The sequence below is a fragment of the Stegostoma tigrinum genome, chromosome 13 (genome assembly GCF_030684315.1).
Source record: "Stegostoma tigrinum isolate sSteTig4 chromosome 13, sSteTig4.hap1, whole genome shotgun sequence".
NCBI lineage: Eukaryota > Metazoa > Chordata > Chondrichthyes > Orectolobiformes > Stegostomatidae > Stegostoma > Stegostoma tigrinum.
In genome coordinates this window covers 70,394,547-70,413,082 of record NC_081366.1, presented here as the reverse complement: position 1 = coordinate 70,413,082, position 18,536 = coordinate 70,394,547, and the positions used below count along the sequence as shown (strand labels likewise).

Sequence of the window (18,536 nt, the reverse complement as noted above, 5' to 3'; positions counted from 1 at the left end):
TATGTGGCCTGGTCTGTGAGTTGGTGCTTTGTTCAGATTGGCAGTGGCCTTTCCGGGCAACAGTGACAGCCCATTTGATTTTATTTTGTTTTGGAAAGGAAAGTCCGCGAGGGTAGTCACTTTGGGACTTGCTGCGAGGTGCTGTCTGAAAGACAAATCCTGGTTTGAGGTGGAGAAGGTCACACAATGCTCGGATAAAAGCAAAATACTGCAGGTTCTGGAAATCGAAAGAGGAAGTTGTAGATGCACATAAAGGAATCTGGATAGTGATATGTACAGGAAAGGCTAAAATCAGGCAACTGGGACAGTTTGGGAAACTTGGTTGGCATAGACAAGTTGGACCAATGGATCTGTTTTAATACTCAATAGAGTGATGGAAAATCTCATCAAATCTGACAGTATCTATGGACAGGGGAAGAGAGTTAACGTTTTGAGTCGAGCGTGACACAAGAACACCCGCATGCTTCACAACCGCTGCCGCCTTTCTCCAGCTTTTCGTTTCCGTCCCATAATGCCCAGCGCGAGTGGACCCAAGATGGCGGCCAGTTAAAGTACGCTATCTTAGCGGCGGGGAGAGAGCGAGCCACTGGGAAATGGCGGAGACCGAGAGCTCAGAGCCCGGGCCGGAGGAGGACGAGGCCGGGCGGCTGAATGTCAGCTCTCCGCGTTTTGACCCGTACTTGGCGCTGTACAGCAGACTGCCGCCGCCGCTGCCTTTCCCCAACGTCCGCACCTTCAACAACATTGCCGAGTACCAGAGCTTCCTGAGGCGGCGGCAGCAGCAGGAGCCCGGGGACCCGGCCCAGGCCCAGGCCCCCGGCTGCCACAGGGCCCGCGGGCGCCGCCGCAATGCCGCCTGGCCTCCCCCGGACCCCGACAGGATCGAGCGCCTCAAGAAGCTGATGGTGGCCGAGCAGAGCAGCGACGACAGGCCCAGGCCCCTCAGGAGGGAGCGGGCCCCGAAAAATGTGCTGACCAGGATGTCCCGTGAGTAACTGAGCCCGGGGATGGAGAGGGCCGTGAGCGATATTTGCAGCGTACATGCTGCATATATCTGGAGTTATAAAGGTTCCGCCTTGAGGTTGCAGCTTTTGGTGGGTGGAATCACGGAATCAAGTTGGAAAAGGAGCCCAAACTTATCAAAAGGAGCAAGGGGATCTAGGGGCTGAAGTTCTCAAATTAAGATCAAGGTTAGGGGTCAACGAAACCAGTTAATGATCCAAAATTGGCTCATTTCAAGAGTAAGGCCGAAAAGCAAAGTTACATTAAAAACAGAAGTTGCTGGAAAAGCCCAGCAGGTCTGGCAGCATCTGCTGAGATAAATCAGAGTGAACATTTTGGGTCCAGTGACCCTTCCTCAGAATATAAAGTTATATTAAAGGTTTGTGGAACATTGGCTGCACATGGCATTTGTAGTTTAATCGTACTTTTAAAAAAAAATCTAGAGGCAGTGGGCAAGGCATTAAAAGTTGGATTGATACAGATGGTACTGAAACTCAGTTTGTATCTCGGAAAAGTTGAACAGGCTGGGTCTGCTTTTGCAATTCACATTTTATGTAATTCTAAGTGCTCCTTAGACAGGAGAGTGAGGGACTGGATTATGATAGAATTTCAGTTACATTCCATTGTACTATGAATTCCTAATTTATTATGTTTGGCAAACAAAGCATCAAATAGTAAGTATAGGTATTAAATATACTCCCTGTGAATAAATCCTCAGTTGCTTCAAAGGCAATATAAACTCCTTTTTATTCATTCATAATGGAGTTTTGAAAAATATCAAAACAGTTGTTGTCCAAAGATTGCATCATGTGTGATTATGACGAAGGTGAACTATTTATTTTCTCGACCCTTCTACAGCCTTCTTCCAATGTGTCATCGTTAGCTGCCAGGTGTCTGTGACTGCACTTGCCTGGTTCTATTCTTGCTTGCGTAATTATAGCTAAAGAATTGTTGTCAGTGGGATTTGATTCCCATTCATGTGTAGTTACCAGGGATCTATTTTTGGATCCCTCCTTTTTCCCGTCTACGTGCTGCTTTTCCACAACACATCAGTAAAGATATAGTTAGTTGTGACATTTCTGCTAACAACCCACAGCTCTATCTTACCACCATAACCTCCATGTTATTTTAACATTATGTACCTTGTAAAAAAAAAACTAAGTGGTTTAAAAACATCCAGTTGCAAGCCACAAGCTTTTCCCTTATCATTAGATATGGTGCATACAGTTTGATTTGCATTCTTGACATAAACAATCCATATTTCTTTCCATAGCTTGGTTGTCCTGATCAGATACGGTGGATTTAGATAGATTGCAAATGTTTAAGGCTAGTGAAAACATAGAGTTTGGCTTGCACCAGACATTGGCTGTAAAATGTAGCTAGCTTGAAAGCAGTAGCTTGTGTAATCCATGAATGATTTTGAGTTTCTGAATATTAAGTGCTACAAAGACCAACATACCCAGTGCTGTGTGAGACCGGTGAAGTCGGGTGTTGTTCTCCTTTGGAAGAAAGGCCAAGGAAAGATTTAATAGAGGTGTTAAAATCTCACAACATTCAAGGCTTAGTGCAGAAAAGAGGGAATAGTGTAGGTGCTGTGAGAAGTGGAGAGGAATAATAAGGATCCTTGGGTACATGTCTGTACATCCCTTAAGGCTAGCAGGTTTTGAGCAGTGTCCTATAGTAGGAGAGACTTAAAGGGAAATGTAGAGGTGATATGATTGGTAGTTGGGGGATACCTTCCTTTATTTGCAGAGAACTGACTATGAGAGTAGGGAAGTTATAGGAGCATTGTTTAAAAGAAAACTAGTTGGGCCATAGCTGCAGTACTGCATAGAGTTCCGGTCACTGCATTACAGGGAGAATGAAATCACATCAGAAAGGGCACCGAGCAGATTTGTTTCTGGGGATGATGGCAAGAATTGAGAATTAGGCAATGGGGGATGTCTAAATTCACTGACTGAAAATATGGCAAAGATACAGACCTTCATCACAGTTTAAAAAATACTAAGTACTGTAATCTTCAAGGATCAAAAACTAGAAAGTGGGATTAGACTGAATGCATACTTTATCACTAGCATGAACATGATGGGCCAGATAGCCTAAGACCGTATGAACTGAAATAGGCATTTCAATCCCTGTTGCTTCCTCCTGTGTAATAAATAAATCTCTAGGTGTTAGTTTCTTTGGTTATTGCCACTGATTTGACCATTCTCTTCAGCAACTACCTGAGGCTGAACCAAACTGCAATTTTAGTAATGTATCTGTGTGGGTATCTAAACTGTATAAAAGATTACCTGTTTCCACCTCTGTAACCTTGCTCATTTCCATACCTACATCCGGTCTTCTGTTCTTGAAACCTTCATACTTAATCATTCTATTGTATTTCTGGCTTCTGCCCCATATTTTGTGTTTCATAAACTTGAGATCATCCAAGACTCCGATACCAAATCCTAACTAGCTCCAAATCCTGTGTACCTATTTCTTCTGAACTCATTTGTGTAATAAACTTTATTGATAAGAACAAAACTTGTGTGCTTATGTTACAGTAAAGTACAGCCATGTTAAATAAGAAAAACATATACGGTCTTATCAAGCCACATTTATTCTGAAATTTGACTTGTCCATTATAACCATCAGCTAGAATCACAATAGAATAGTGAACAACTCTGCAGATTTATTTATAGAGATCTCAACCCACTAATCTTCCTGGAGCATTTCCGGGAGACAGGACAGTGGCTCAGTGGTTGGCACTGCTGCCTCAACACCAGGCTCCCCTGGTTTGATTCCACCCTCGGGCGACTGTAGAGTTTGCACATTCTCCCTGTGTCTGCGCGGGTTTCCTCAAACAGTCCAGAGATGTGCAGGTCAGGTGGATTGGCCATGCTGAATTGCCCATATCATCCAAGGATGTGCAAACTAAGTGGATTAGCCATTGGAAGTACAGAGTCAAAGGGATAAGGTAGGTGGGGTGGATCTGGGTGGGATGCTCTTTGGAGGGTTGGTGCAGACTCAATCGGCTGAATGGCCTTCTTCCCCACTGTAGGGATTCTATCATTCAATGATGATTGTTTGATTTCCAAATCAAAATCTGAGACTTTCACTGTAGTTCAATGTGACAAGCATATAAGTTGAAAATAATTCCAATTAGTGAAAGCACAGTTTGCTTTGTCAATAGCAAATATAAAAAACAATGAATGTCGTGAATGGAATGAACTTGTATAGAACATGGTTGTTGTAAAAACCCTTGTGTTTAATGTAAATATATTAACACAAAATACATTTGGTGATTGGAGGAAATTTTGAGAGAAACCAATTAGAAATGGTTGGTGAGATGTGTGATGAACATGTTAAATGTAATCTTATATTTGGGATCTTGGATTCAAAAGTAGAATGAGATAAATTAGGTTTTGGTTTTCAGTCCTTTTTAAGTTCTGATTTTTCTTAAGGGTCACCAAAGTAATTTCATTCAGTGAATAGAGACATGAGAGAAAGCACGTGACATACTTTAGATGTTGCGAGTTGCCAGTGGAGATAACGGCTGGGTTGTTTGCCCAGTGGAACTTTTACAACCTACACAAAAGACAGTTGACTGGGGACCAAAAGCAGGTTGAGTTCAGAAGAAAAGACCATTCCAGTAGAAGGGTAAATTTTAGCCATTGGATGTCTTCAGGTCAACAGCTGGATTGAAATTTTAAGAAGTTTTAGCCATCTCAAGTTAGTGAAAATTAGAGCAGAGTTGTTGTAGTAGCCTGTCTGTGTCTCAGGGAGAGACAGATTTGGAAAAAATACATCTGGTGGATATGTAGAAAGCTGCCAAGACGGATCCCTCAAAATCTTGTTAGTCCCGTAAGAAATGCTAAAGTGAAGTTAGGACTGATACTTCACTTAGGTTCTGTATAAAGAATATTGCAGAGAAAATGGCTTATTCCATTTGCTGTTTAAGCTTTGCTTTTTTTCTTTTTGTGCAATAAACTTCAATTGCTAAAAGTACAGTGACAGCCTTGTGTGCACATGTTCAGTGACTGACCACCATAATAATCAATATGATAAAACTAAAGCTTATGTTTTAACAAACCAGGGTTTTTGCTGGAATTTGACTTGTCCAATATTGCCTTCAGTTGGGGTGATAATGCTTGTATTTTGTTGAAAAGAAGTCATGTTCTGCGAAAGGTTTCATTCTGCACTTGCCAGAACAATTTGTGGGCAAAACTGACACATATGCAGCATGAGAGAGTGCTGATTGGTTATTCGATGAAATGACCTCCCACTCTTCACGATATTCTGACCTGTCAATGATCGTGTTTGCTATATATGGTATTTCTCTGAATTAACCTGAGATGAAAGGCTTAGAAATGTGTCATGTTCTTTCAGTAACGTTCGAGCTCTGTGCTAACAAACGAGTGTGTATTGAATTAAATCCTACAAAACAATGCTGATGTCACAAGGCATATTTAACAGATTTGTGCCTAGTCAGCTGTAGGAAATATCAGTATGTATAAAAGTTTTGTAATGTGCAGTGTACATTACTGACACTTTAATACTGTGCTGTGTCTCTACTCCTCTCTCATTGATGTGACACTGCTATTTCCACAGGCAGAATAAAGCTCAGATACAATTCTGATTGCTTGCTCAATGAGTAAGTCTACAGACTGACAATTCATGAGCACATTGCTCCTTTTCACATCTTTCAGTGGAAGTTCATAAAGAACGCTGATAGCTTTCCCTAGTGGTTTAGTGTGTTTCTGCCCTCCATGTTGTGGCACTGACCACTTCACAGGTGATTTTTACAGGTTACTCTCAAATATAGTGACTGCAGCCTAAACCTGAGCAATGTCTCGGAACCTGTGTTTTCTGCCAGGGCCCCCAATCTTCACCATAATTCATTTGCTTGCTGACAGACAAATTGTTTGCATGGAGTTTGGGTGAGGACTGCATTAGACTCAGTTCCCAAACTTGACACTCACTGTCTCTGTACATCAATAGCAAAACTCAAGTAAGGTACTGGGAATGGAGAATAGCAGACCAGGAGAATCTAATCAGAATCTTTTAGGGAAGGATTAGACTCAGGTAAAAATGCAATTAACCGAGAATTAATTTAGACAGAAGGTGATTTGTCCTTGCTCGCTAGAGTCTGAAACAGTGTGTGTTGAGAGTTAGTGGGCGTTTGTGTTGGGCAAGTTTCTGTGACAGCGTGTGAGGTGTGTTCATCTCGAGCGCTGACTTTTGCTCTTTGTTTTCCTGTAGGAGCAGCTCGCCTCCTCCAGCCAGGAGCGCAGTATGGTGTGGGCCATGGACACCTCCATGACCGCTTTCAGGGCTGCTTCGTTATTGCTCAACCAGAGGTATGCATGCAGCAGGGTGAGAGAGTGCGAATGCCTGATTTTAATAGTTTTTCCAATTGTTTATTCCCATTGCTTTTGTTTTTGAAGAGCCTATTTGTAAATTGCAAGTTCAAAACCATGGTCATTAAATTTCAATGTAATGGCACACTTATGTCATTATGTCCCTGAGTCAGAGGTTGTACATAAACAAGGCTGATAATTCAGTGTAGTTTGACAGAGTGATTTTATTTTAAGTAAAGAGGAGATACTTTTTTTAAATTGGAGATCATGCCTGCTAAATCATTTGGACGTTTAAAAAAAACCAGCATTTTTTTTGATAATGTCAGAGGATTTCTAGTGGTCATCTGGCAAGCTTTCCTTCGTTATATTATCAAAAGCAGTTGATCTGGTGTTTTATTCCATTGCAGTCTGTGGGATTTTGTGCACAACTAGGCTGTCATTTAATGCCAACAAAGCAGTCATTGTCCTCCCAAAAGGGCATTATTAACAGTGGACTACCTTGGGACTTATTGTGGATATTCCTTATAAATACCTGTTCTTTCCTTATCTCCCTTAAAGCTGCGATATCTCAATTATCTTACCTCTATTAGTTTTATTCCTAGTATAAAACTGATGTAGCAAATCCATTCATTTATAGACAGTTTAACCCATTGAGTGTGTTTTATAATGTATTTGGATCCTGAGTAATGTTTCCATAGAAGTAGTGTAAGGTCCCAGTTTGTTATCTGTACATCATGCAGTAGCACCATGTTTATAGTTATTGATGATTGTATTATCAATTTGCTACTTAAATATCAAAAAATGATTGTAAATAAGCTTGTTGCTGCCGGAACACTCAGGTGCTCTCTTTCACCACCTATCCTCCAGAAAGGCTGTACCTTGACATCTGAAGACAAGGCCTTTGTTATCTGCAAAGTTTATCTAGCTAGAACATTGATATTGCATTTGATTTCTGCATGAAGATGTTCTTGCCGTACAGTGTAGCTTTGATGACCTCCGGTGGCAACAAGCAATAATGCATCTTTTTTAAAAACTGCACTGTTGTGTGCTCTTTAATGTATATATAACTGGGAATGTTTATTGTGTTCTCAGTACATGAAGGCAGCCCACTGGGTGAATTGTATCGTTGCGTTCAGGACAGGATAAAGGTCAATGTCCATATCCGGACTTTCAAAGGACTACGGGGCGTCTGCTCAGGATTCTTGGTTACATTCGACAAGTTCTGGAATATGGTAATAAATGCTCTTCACTCTACACTTCACGTGAAAATAAGTCAAAGCTATTATTATTTCCTTTCCCAGTTTACCCGCCAGCTATCGTTGCAACACTTATGCTCTTTTTATTCTTCACCCTCTTAACTATTTTGTGATAGTGGGTATTGTCGGGCTGTTTAAACGGAGGACTTACAACGTAGACTGGGCTTAGTTATGTATATTTGCATCTTCCAGCAGGATCTATTAAATATGGTGATAAGGAATGCGAAACACTCATGAACACACTTTGAGTATTGTCTGTTTAAGATCACAGGGACACAAGCCCTAGAGGAGAATAGCAAGGCACATTACTTTAATCTAGTGCAACCTGGTTTGTCCTCAGCGAAACGAGGTTGCCTGAGAGATGTATCTATTTAGAAAATTATGAGAAAGTGAACTGCATATAGAATGGAGGTCACAGTTTGGTGACAGACAGATTTAGAATTGATGGTATTGTGTGGCTTTACGCTAAAGTTGATTAACATGGAATAGACTCTTGGACAGATGCCACGGAGGGAGGATGCTATTGTCATGAATTTTGGGAGCAATGATATAAAATGGTTAAATGGCCTTCCTTTTGTATGTCATTTTCAGTTACATTTTGACTTCATCTTGATAAAAAGCAGAAACATCTCTGTGTCAATGTTCAGTTGCTGTACTCAATCATAAAATCTCTACACAGTGTGGAAAGAGGCCATACAGCCCCTTGAGTCTGCACTAACCTTCCAAAAAGCATCCTGCCCCAAAACCATCCCCTACCCTATTGTGACCCCATATTTTCCATGACTAAGCCACCTAGTTTGTATGTCCCAGGACATCTTGGGGCAATTTTAGCATGGCCAATCCACCTAAACTGCACAAATTTGAACTATGGAAGGAAGCTGGAGCACCTAGTGGATACCCACACAAAATGGGGAGAATGTGCGGACATTCTCAAGGCCATCAAGCCTAAGTCTGTGATGGTGAGAGGCAGCAGTGCTAACCACTGAACCACCCTGAGTAGGGTTGCAGTTTGTCCTAAAGCAGTGACAGAAGAGTGAGTGATTTCACAGCTTCCAGGATTTTAACAAATATGAGATGCAGCATTCGAACCTGTTAATTTGTCTTATCTGCCACCTTTATTTCAGGCACTTGTAGATGTGGATGAGACCTTCAGGAAACCTGTCCTTGGAAAAGCCTTTTACAATGAACCAGTATTAACCGTGGGCCGGGTAAGTCGAGACTTTGACGATGTTTTTTTTTGAAAACTAATGGTTTTCAGGCATCCTGCTCAACTTTCTCTTTTCTCCCAATCCAAAGCTGCTGTCTCCTGCTTGCAGGCTTCACTAGCCATTCTGTGCCACTTACCCTTTTACATAGTGGCTTTAGCCTGACTACTATCCTGCATTCATTGTGTCTGTGGGAGAACAGTGTTTGAACAAGATTTGGATAAATACATGAATAAGAAATGTTTGGAATGATGTAGGCCAAGTGCAGGCAGGTTGGACTAATTTAGTTTGGGATTGTGGTCAGCATGGACCGGTTGGACTGAAGAGTCTGTTTCCATGTTGTTTGGCTCTATATTCAGGAGCAGGAACCTTCCATGATCTCACTTACTGTCTTTCTGAAGATAATATTTAAGGGAAACCTAAATACTCAGCAGGTCAGGCAGCATCTGGAGAGAGAGAGAGAGAGAGAGAGAAAGAAACATTAAAATTTCAGCTCAGTTGATGATTTTTATTGTCATGTATTTTACAGTGGGGGAAAAAACCCCAGTAAAACACAGTGGAAAGTTGTCACTGTCACCAGTGTTTCACATGTAACAGCTTTAGTATTAAATATGCATTTTTAGCTACATTAAAACTGTGATTTGGTAGGGTGTGTGCTCATGGTTACGTGGAGAAGTTTTTTTACCTGTGCATCTTTCATACTGAATTATTTCATAAAACAGCATAGAGGGACTACTGCTCTGTATCTAAACTATGCTGTATCTTGCCCAGGAGTGTTTAATGGATGTGACAGGGATGGTTTTATGTATTAAATCTGCATTATATTTAGCCCGTAATTCGTTTTGATTCATATTATCCTTAGGCACCATGTATTGTGTTAACTAAATTTATTTTCCAATTCAGCTTTTTGATCGTCTGAAACTACAAGAAAGATCTGCAAATGAGGAACCAGGTGCCAAATCTACAGAACAGATTGGCTGCTTACCCGAAAAGTTGGAAGGTGCTAAAGCTGAACAGGATGGCAGCAAAAATCTGACCTGTGCACTTAAAACAGGACTCACGCAGGCAACATCCGATACCTTAAACCCCTCTGCACAGAATGAAGGAGGAGACCTTGATCTTTCAAAGGGAAACACCAAAGAAATGAACTTGGTGTTCAGGACACTAACAGGAGGAAAAAAGAAACAGAGAAAAAAATCCCTACCCAGGATAGATTATCAGCAGGTTTCTCAAAGACATGTCAATCAACTTTTCATCCGTGGAGAGAATGTCTTACTGATTAGTTTCATGCAGTGATATCTGTTAGCACATTTAACTTCTGTAGAGTATTATACCAACAAAGTACAGAGGCAGAAAATTTCCAACTGGTTGGAAATCCGGCTCTCTGGAGCAGAGGAAATATTTGGAATTAGTGTTTGAGCAGAATCTCTGCTAAGTGATTTTTTTTTATAAAAGTCAGCAAGCTTCAGATTTGGTTCACTTTGTTGGCAAATTGTGTTTTGCTGCCTATATTTTTCAACGTCGACTTGTTCAAGTTGAATTGCTGATTGGAGAACCTTTAATTGCTGTGCTTCAGTAAATGTTTTGTTTCAAAACTTCATGAATGGGGTTGTGTTTAAAACTTCACAGGCTATGTGTACTGTTGGCAAAGGTCACATTAGTTAAGCCAGAAATGGCATTTTAGCAACATGGTTCTGATATTTCCTGTGCTATAATTGTGTCTAAATTGATAAGTTTATATGTTATCTACTGAGGAACCTGAGCCCCATTGCAGAGAATAGGTACAGGGCTGTAAATGTCAAATGTAGAAAAGTTTCTGAAGGAGAACAGTTCTTGAGACAATACTTAACTTTCCCTACCACTTATGTGGGTCATTTTTTTTTTGTCTAATATGTTGGACAGGACCTAGGGGTTCAGGAATTTCCCAAGACATAGTGATTGAGGGGAATGATGGAGGCGGCAGTATATTCCAGTATAAAGAGCATTGATAGGCCTTACAGCATCCCAGTTAACATGACTTTTCAATAACATGCACTGCATTGTTGATGGTAATTACTGACACTGATAATTCTACTAAGATGTCCAGGAGTCTTAGCACATGCCCTCTCTCCTGCCCAGATAGCCAGCAGATGTTTATCCAAGTTCTGGATTTACTGATTGCCTGTTACCTTAATTGACAGCCCCTCTGATTTTTAAACAAAATCTGAATAGCTGTTTTTACCCTTTTGTCAGGTTGGAAGCAGGAGGGGACATGGGGCATGGATGTAAATTTGTGTTTCGTTATTATTGGTCTAAAGTTACGGCCAGCAGCTGAGGAAGCCTACTCCAAGAAAATCTCCTTGTTTCTTATTGTTTGAGGTACCTGAGGAGAGAGCAGCACCCGTTGTCTGCTATGAGACATAGTAGCCTGACGCAGCAGTAAATTTACGATGGTATTAGAGCTGAGTCAGCACTGTTGGGAACTGTCTTATTTATCTTGCAACCTGGTGAGTCTGTTCTTTCTAGAGATATAGAAAATGGAGGATAACCTATTCAGCCCCTTGAGCTTTCTCCACTGTTCGACTAGATCAGTGCTGATCTTTCTCTTTCCTGTACTATCCTGTGTTCCTTGATGTCTTTTAATTTCTAGAAACCTATTGGTCTATCTTGAACATAGGATCATGGAATCCCTACAGACTGGAAGCAGGCCATTCAAGTCCACACTAACCCTCCAAAGACTGTCCCATCCCACACCACCCTATCCCTGCAACGTCACATTTCCATGTCCAAACCACTCAAAGTGCACACCTTTGGACTGGAGGAGGAAACCCATACAGACACAAGGAGAATGTGCAAATCCCACACGAGATAGTCACCCGAGGCTTGAATTAAACCCAGGACCCTGGCGCTGAGAGGCAGTAGAGCTTACCAGAGTCACTGTGCTGCCTACATACTCCTAATGCTGAGACTTTCTCATTGGGTTCTAGATACTACAAGCTAAGGAGAAAAATTGTATATGGCTTTTGAGCCCTGTATTCCTCTTGTACACCTCAAAGAGATCACCTCTCATTTTTGAAACTCTGCAGAATAATAGATCCTGTCTTTTATAAAAGCTGGACTTAATTGAGAGAAGTGTCCTGTTTGGCCCCAGAGTCTACTGTACTGCTAATACATCACTCTTACCACAATTTAGTTTTGATTCTGTGACCTGTAGTGTTTTAATCTTGGTTGGAATACCATGATTTACTACTCCCAGCTCAAAACCAGACAGGATTCTGGCGGCTGCTTGCTTTCCAGTGCCCTCCCTTAAAATGATGTGTGGGGATGCTAAGTACAGATAGCTGTGATATTGCTGGCTGTGAACTCAGCTGCCACAGTCACTGCCTCATCTTATATGAGGTGTGGTAATAAGACCCTGAGGGACAATTCAAATCCTACTTTTTCAGTAAATTTTGTAGTTTGTGGGCTCACACCAGATTGTCACTAACAATACAACTGGATCTCTAATCTGTCCCCCACTTCCTCTACCCAGTATATCTTGAGAAGTGGTGTGAAGTACAGATGGACTTGGGAACAAATACTGGTCTGATGTCTTTCCTGTTCTGAAAATTAATAAGAAAATTATGTACAAGCTCTTTGAGCTAAAATTCCTTGAATGAATTGGGAGTTTTTAAAAAATAAAAAGGTCCAAGTATTTACACATTCTTTCACAATGCTGACATGAATTAGAACCCCTCAAACTTATTCTGCAATAAGATCAACACCACAATCTCACATTCCAACCAGCACATTCTAGGAAGAAAGCCAAGGTTCCGGAGGGCTGCAAACTGAATTCACCAGAAAAGCTTCAGGATTGAGGGTACTTTGAGGTATATCAAGAAGCTATGACTGATCTCAGAGCAAAGAAGATTAATGATGGATTTAACTGAAGTGTTCAATGTCAATTTTAAGAAAGGATAAGTTTCCACTGCCAGGAGAGTTATGAACCAGTGGAGTCAGTGATTAATACACAGGAGGCTATTCAACTCATTAAATTCATTCTGACTTTGTACAGCAATCTACAGTCCATATTTAAAAGTTATCAAAAGAACAGTAGAAGATAAGGATTTTCTTTTTAACAATGTAGCAATTTATTAGAATGAAGAGTCTTGATAGAGTTGTGGATGCAGATTTAGCAGTAACTTAAGAGGTAATGACAGCAATTACGTAGAGAGAATGGTGAATAGAACTATGGGCTAGCTTTTTCGAAGAAAAGTGCTGATGGTCTGACTGATCTCCTGCACTGTACAATTCTGTGATTGAGATTGCTGACACCCTTGGTGGTATGAGAATTATATAGTTAAATATATCCTAATTGTTAATGTAACTGCATGATCCCAAAAGCATACAAACCCGTCAGTTTCTTCAGAACATTAATCTGCCCCAATTCAGATGAAAACAGATCTGATTACCAGATAGATAAAGCTACTCAAATCAAGGCAGGGCTAATACATTTTCCTTAAAACACAGATTAAAGGAATGACCTATCCATGTTGCCTGTACTGCAGCCTCCAGAACCAGAAGCCATAAGCATAGCATTAATATCTGAAATCCTATTGCTATGCAAATCAAAACCTTAATGTACTAAGTACAGCTTTTAATAGCATTTCAGTGGTTCTTAATTTAAATGGAATATGACATTTTCCTCTTGATATTTGATTACTTATTTAATTGGGTCATTCTTGCGCTAATGTACCTCTGAAAGCATGTACGTTTCATACAGCCCTTTGATGCCCGGACTTAGAAAGTTATGGAGTGTCCTCATTTCTAAACTGACAGATGCCTCAAACATAATATAGTCTTATTCAACTCTGACCGTGTTCTCAATGTGTTGTCTGTAGGATTTTGAGATGGCGGTCATGTAAAATTTGTAGACCATATGCCCATTTAATCTGCAAATGGAAACAAGCTCAGGTATTAGTGTTATGTCAGTGGTAGGAGCATGAAGAAGTTGCCTTGAATGTAAGTTATTTGTATCTTAATGGTTCTGCACACTTGCATGTTTTCCGATAACATTTTGGTTTCAGTGCACAAAATGGAGTGCTGCAGCCTGATATATGCCTCCATAGAGTCACACTGAAATAAGATACTGAGGATACTGCTTTGGGTTATCATGCACAGGAAGACATTAGAGAGCCATCCTAAGGAGGGGTAGCCAGGTACTGAAGGGTGCTACAAGTCAGGGTGATTATGTTGGCAGGGATGCTAGAAGGTATCATGTAGCTTAGTTCATGTCTTCCGAGGAGTGTGCAGAAAAACAGCAAAAGCAAAGTCCTCAACTGGTAATTCATGATTACAATTTGACAGTGCTGATTTACACTGTCAGCCATTACTGGGGAATTGGAGTTAACAAAGATATTTTTCCAATAAGTACTAGATTATTAATGACTCTGCTCCTTTTTCAGCAGGTGCATGTTAATTAAGTTGCCAGCTGCAGGGATACCAGATGGTAAATGTAACTAGTTCACTGCTCACAACATATCAGCCATTGAGTATCATGCCCATTATAACATCCAATTTAAGAGCTGGTTGATTACCAAGTATTGTGCTGTATGGCAAGGATTCTTGAAATCCCATTTCTCAGCCACTGTGGCCTGACTAATAGTCAAATAGTAAAATGTGATGAACATTGAGGTGATGTTTCTCCAGGCTAAAAAAAAATCCAAAACAAAAAGGACTCGTTTCAGCAATGAGGCCGATAGAAAATCAAAACATACTTCAGTCTTCAAATTCAGTTACTTGGCAATAAGAAAGGCTCAGGGCTGATGAAATGTAAATCCAGGCTAAAAGGGAGGGAGCTTTACATCTCGAGTGAGATTAGTCATCAGACCTGCACTTTGTACAATTCAGTCTAGCCTTGGGTATTATGCCAGATTCAATATTTTAAAAATCTTATTCTTTCAGAATTGTACACTGCTTTGTGAAATCGGATTTCTTACCCCAGTATCTAAAGTAGCAGTTTGCTGGTGCATTGATGCAGTAACATCAATCCTAGAGTCATGGTGGATTAGTGCTTTGGGTGAATAAAATATTGTGCAGAATTATCTGGAGATAACAGTTTTGTGATTACACAATCCAAAAGGTTCCTGCTTATAGCAGTGCTGGGGGGGGGGGCTTTATTTTCTCTGACCTCTCCCGGTTCCATGATGTCCATTCCCGAAACAAACATCCTGCAAGTTTCTCTTCTCAACTTTAATGCCCTTTCCATTTAGGAATACAACATCTTCTGAATGTTATTCTTGATCTTATTAAAAGGATTCTGTTGAGTAAAGATCAGCACAGTGTGCAATTTAACAGAAATAAATGTGAAAGGCCAAGGTTCCTTTGAGTAGTAATTCTAATAAAATAGACATACGTTGTGAGGGGAAGGGACTGTCACTTTTATTGACAACAGGTAGCGATAAAGCTCTTCTAATGATGGTAGTGGTCCGACCAGCCTCAGGTCTATTTCGTATCTTAGCTGATTTCAAAATATCTACAAGAGTTGCCTCATCACAATAATAATCTAATCTTGAACATCACTGGACTTCAAGAATGTGGAGTTGGTGAGCACAAGTGTCTAGCCCTTAGATGGAAAGGACATGATTAAAATCTAAATTGTAATCAAGAGTACTAATGTTCTTCAGTCACCTTGTATGTAAATTTATGTTTGGATTCGGTTTACATGAATGGAATCGTGCATTTATCCTACGAGGAGGGAAGTGTCATCAGTTATAACAAGCCTGTTAATGGTATCAGGCAGAGATCTGTTAAATTGCATTTTAGAAGTTGTTATGGGAAACATTAACCATAAATCTGAGGTAGAAATGCAAGTCAACAGCTCAAGCAAAAGTGAAGAAAGAATGTTCTCATATTTGGGGTGCAAGAGATTTGTGAAGTAATTTGACCGCTCTTATTGGTTTAGTATGTGTATCCTGAAGGAAATGAAAACTGCACTGTAGCAGTTTGCTTTTCAGAGCTGAAGATTTGATTTATCAAATACTTTGGGGGTTTTGTTTTCAAATGCATCAAATTGCCATTTACTCCGCACTTATTACTGACCTGAAAATACTTTAAATACAAGCCGAGCCCTGTGATCGTAAGAGAAGCTTCAACCAACAGCATGCATTTTACTTCCCTCATTTCAGTTAGGTACAGTACAAATAATTCTCTCACACTCAAATTTCAGTTCTTCCTCATAGCAGCACATTCCATGAAAATCATTGGAGAAATATTTGTATTAAACCTATGAGTACAAAGATAGCAGCAAAAGAAACTCATTCTTCTTCGAAATTCGCTATGCGTCAAACTATGAACTTTGCATTAGTGCTTTTCCAACCCTCAGGTTGTACCTTAACAATGAAATGTTATCTCCTTGTACAAGGAGATCATTTAGGAGACTACACAAAAAAGTTTTGAAACTACTGAAGCGCACATTGATTATTTTGATGTAACGGAACATGAAAGCTTTTATTCTTTGATTCCAATTCAAACAGTGAATTGCTGAATGATTTAAAAAGTGCAGTCTGCTAATTACACACACTCATTTCTTATTTAGGAAACAAATCACTTTTCATTACACTTTACTTGAAGTACAATCATTTATGCCTAATTATAAATGTTGTAAATGGGAAACCTGGCAAGGTTTAGACTAGGTCAAGGCATCTTACCTCTTTAAATTTAGAGTGGTGAAAGCCTTTTGTTGGAAAAGGGACAAATGCAAAGTCATTAAGACAAGGTGAATTATTCATTGGTAAAATTTACTTCCACAATGATTTTTAACTAAGTCAGATAAAGGGCACAAAAGATGGTTTTAAGTAACAGATTTTAATGAATAGTTTGCTGTAATACAGAACAGGTCATGAGTACAATTGAAACACATTTTTCCCCCCTCTGACTTGTTGGGAAGAACAATCACTGTAGAAACAGGGCTTGACTGTATGTGTCTCTTAGTGAAGATTCCATCCATCAAGCAGGTAGCATAGCTTTAACAATTACAGAACACCGTCATGATTCACCAGTCACCAATGCAAAAAAATGTTAAAAAATCAGACAGCTTGAGAAACAAAAATGACAGCATACATATTTTTGGAAGAAACAGAAATCTTTTCACCTGCACCACCTTCAGAATTAGAGTAAGTTTAGCATGAATGCTTATTTCTGAAAAGAACAGAGGAATGTCTTGGATATTGCACACTCACAGGATATGCTCAGCTTGGCGGAGGAGAGAAGAGATAAGTATGGGTGTGTGCGTGTGTAAAAGAAATTCAGATTAAGGTAACTGGTGACCTGTCCACTCGATGAGATGCCCTTTTCTGCCCTCAAAATCACAAAGCCCCACCGCTGATGAGGGAAAATGTAGCTGATATTTGCATTTTAGCAGACTAAAGCTGTTAAAAGAGGAGGAAATTGAGGGAAAAGAGTAAAAGCTACAATTACTACGATTTATTCTTCATAAAGACATTTTCATGATAAGATTTATTTCCTCTATTGAAACTGGAATATGTCAAACTATTTACATTCCAGTAATCGGGATTTTTGGTACCTTGAAGTCCTTTTAATAATTTTGCATTCATTTGTTACATAAAGGATTATATACACAAGCTGATTATCACATTGCTGGAGAGACTGATTGTGTCCAGGTAAAGAACCAACAAAATTTTTAATGACTATATTCTGGATTTTAATTATTTTCTTGGGATTCTGACTTAAAGGCCATTATGATAGGTATAAAAATTATTTTTGATATGAAGTGTTTTTCCCAACCCATGTAATCCTCCCAGTCCTGTGATTTCACTAAGAGTTAAAATTTATCAACATTTAAAAAGGCTTTCAGGTGTATCTCACAAACAAGATGCCAATGAAAAGGATTTTACTTGAAGAACCTCTGTTAGGAAACAGACATACACATTCAATAGCACAGATCTTGCCAATTTCCAGACTTCTCCTCAATACAAAATATGCCATATTCATCACAAAACTTGTTCTTATAGCTATAAAAATTTAAGACAACCTATCTTCATGTGTTTCAAGTACTATTTTGTGCAGCCTTCACACCTTCATCTAAATAGTCTTTCCAGCCTTCTCATTTACTAAAGTTGGCAAAATTGGCAAAGGCATCTTGCTTGGATTGCACCATTGCAGGTGTCATGCTAGCATTGAGACCCATGGCAGGAACACCCATCCCCATGGAACTAGTCATGGCCATGCCAGTTGGAGCCATTCCCATTCCCATCATTCCTTGGTTCATCACACTATTCTGAGGCATACCCATAGGATTCATCCCTACAGCACTAGTCCCCATTATGTTTGGCATTCCCATGCCAACTGGCACATTGCCAGCCAAAGGAGATGTTCCTGGAAGTCGTGGAGGCACCATGCTGGTTGGTGAGTTAATGGATACAGCTGAGAAGCTTTGAGCCACAAGATTCACTGGTTGCTGTGTGCCTGCAAAGAAGAGAAGAATGTAAGTGGATTTTCTTTTTAAAAGCCTGTCCTATCTTTTTCTGCATGTCTGCCTTCATTGCAGAAAAAAAATCAGCATCAGTCTGTTAAAGTTGTGGTCAGATATTGATGGTGGGGGATTTAGAAGGGGTCATCAACCTGGCACATGCATTGTGCAGGTTTTATTTGCTATTTATCCAGGCTTATGAAGGCATTAATTGCTTTTGTTTCCGAGGAGCTGTGAATGATCTTGCAATTACCAATGAACATCCTACTTTTGATTTTAAGAT

The 18,536-nt window shown here is 40.0% G+C and overlaps 2 protein-coding genes across 4 annotated transcripts in view; one reads left to right on the top strand and one right to left on the bottom strand.

The window, feature by feature from the left end:
* Positions 1 to 525: 525 nt before the first annotated feature.
* lsm11 (LSM11, U7 small nuclear RNA associated) lies at positions 526 to 10,405 on the top strand. Its single transcript, XM_048543284.2, has 4 exons — positions 526 to 987; positions 7,437 to 7,576; positions 8,725 to 8,808; positions 9,709 to 10,405. The coding sequence occupies exons 1-4, from the start codon at positions 594 to 596 to the stop codon at positions 10,099 to 10,101; spliced, it is 1,011 nt and encodes a 336-aa protein (XP_048399241.1). The 5' UTR covers positions 526 to 593; the 3' UTR covers positions 10,102 to 10,405.
* A 6,205-nt stretch (positions 10,406 to 16,610) lies between these two features.
* The window catches only part of clint1a (clathrin interactor 1a), a 162,792-nt gene continuing 160,866 nt past the window's right edge, over positions 16,611 to 18,536 (bottom strand). For all 3 annotated transcript variants that reach the window (XM_048543311.2, XM_048543312.2, XM_059650770.1), the window contains exon 12: positions 16,611 to 18,249. In XM_048543311.2, coding sequence (XP_048399268.1) covers positions 17,888 to 18,249 — 362 coding nt within the window. In that variant the 3' untranslated portion in view covers positions 16,611 to 17,887. The remainder of the gene's footprint in view (positions 18,250 to 18,536) is intronic.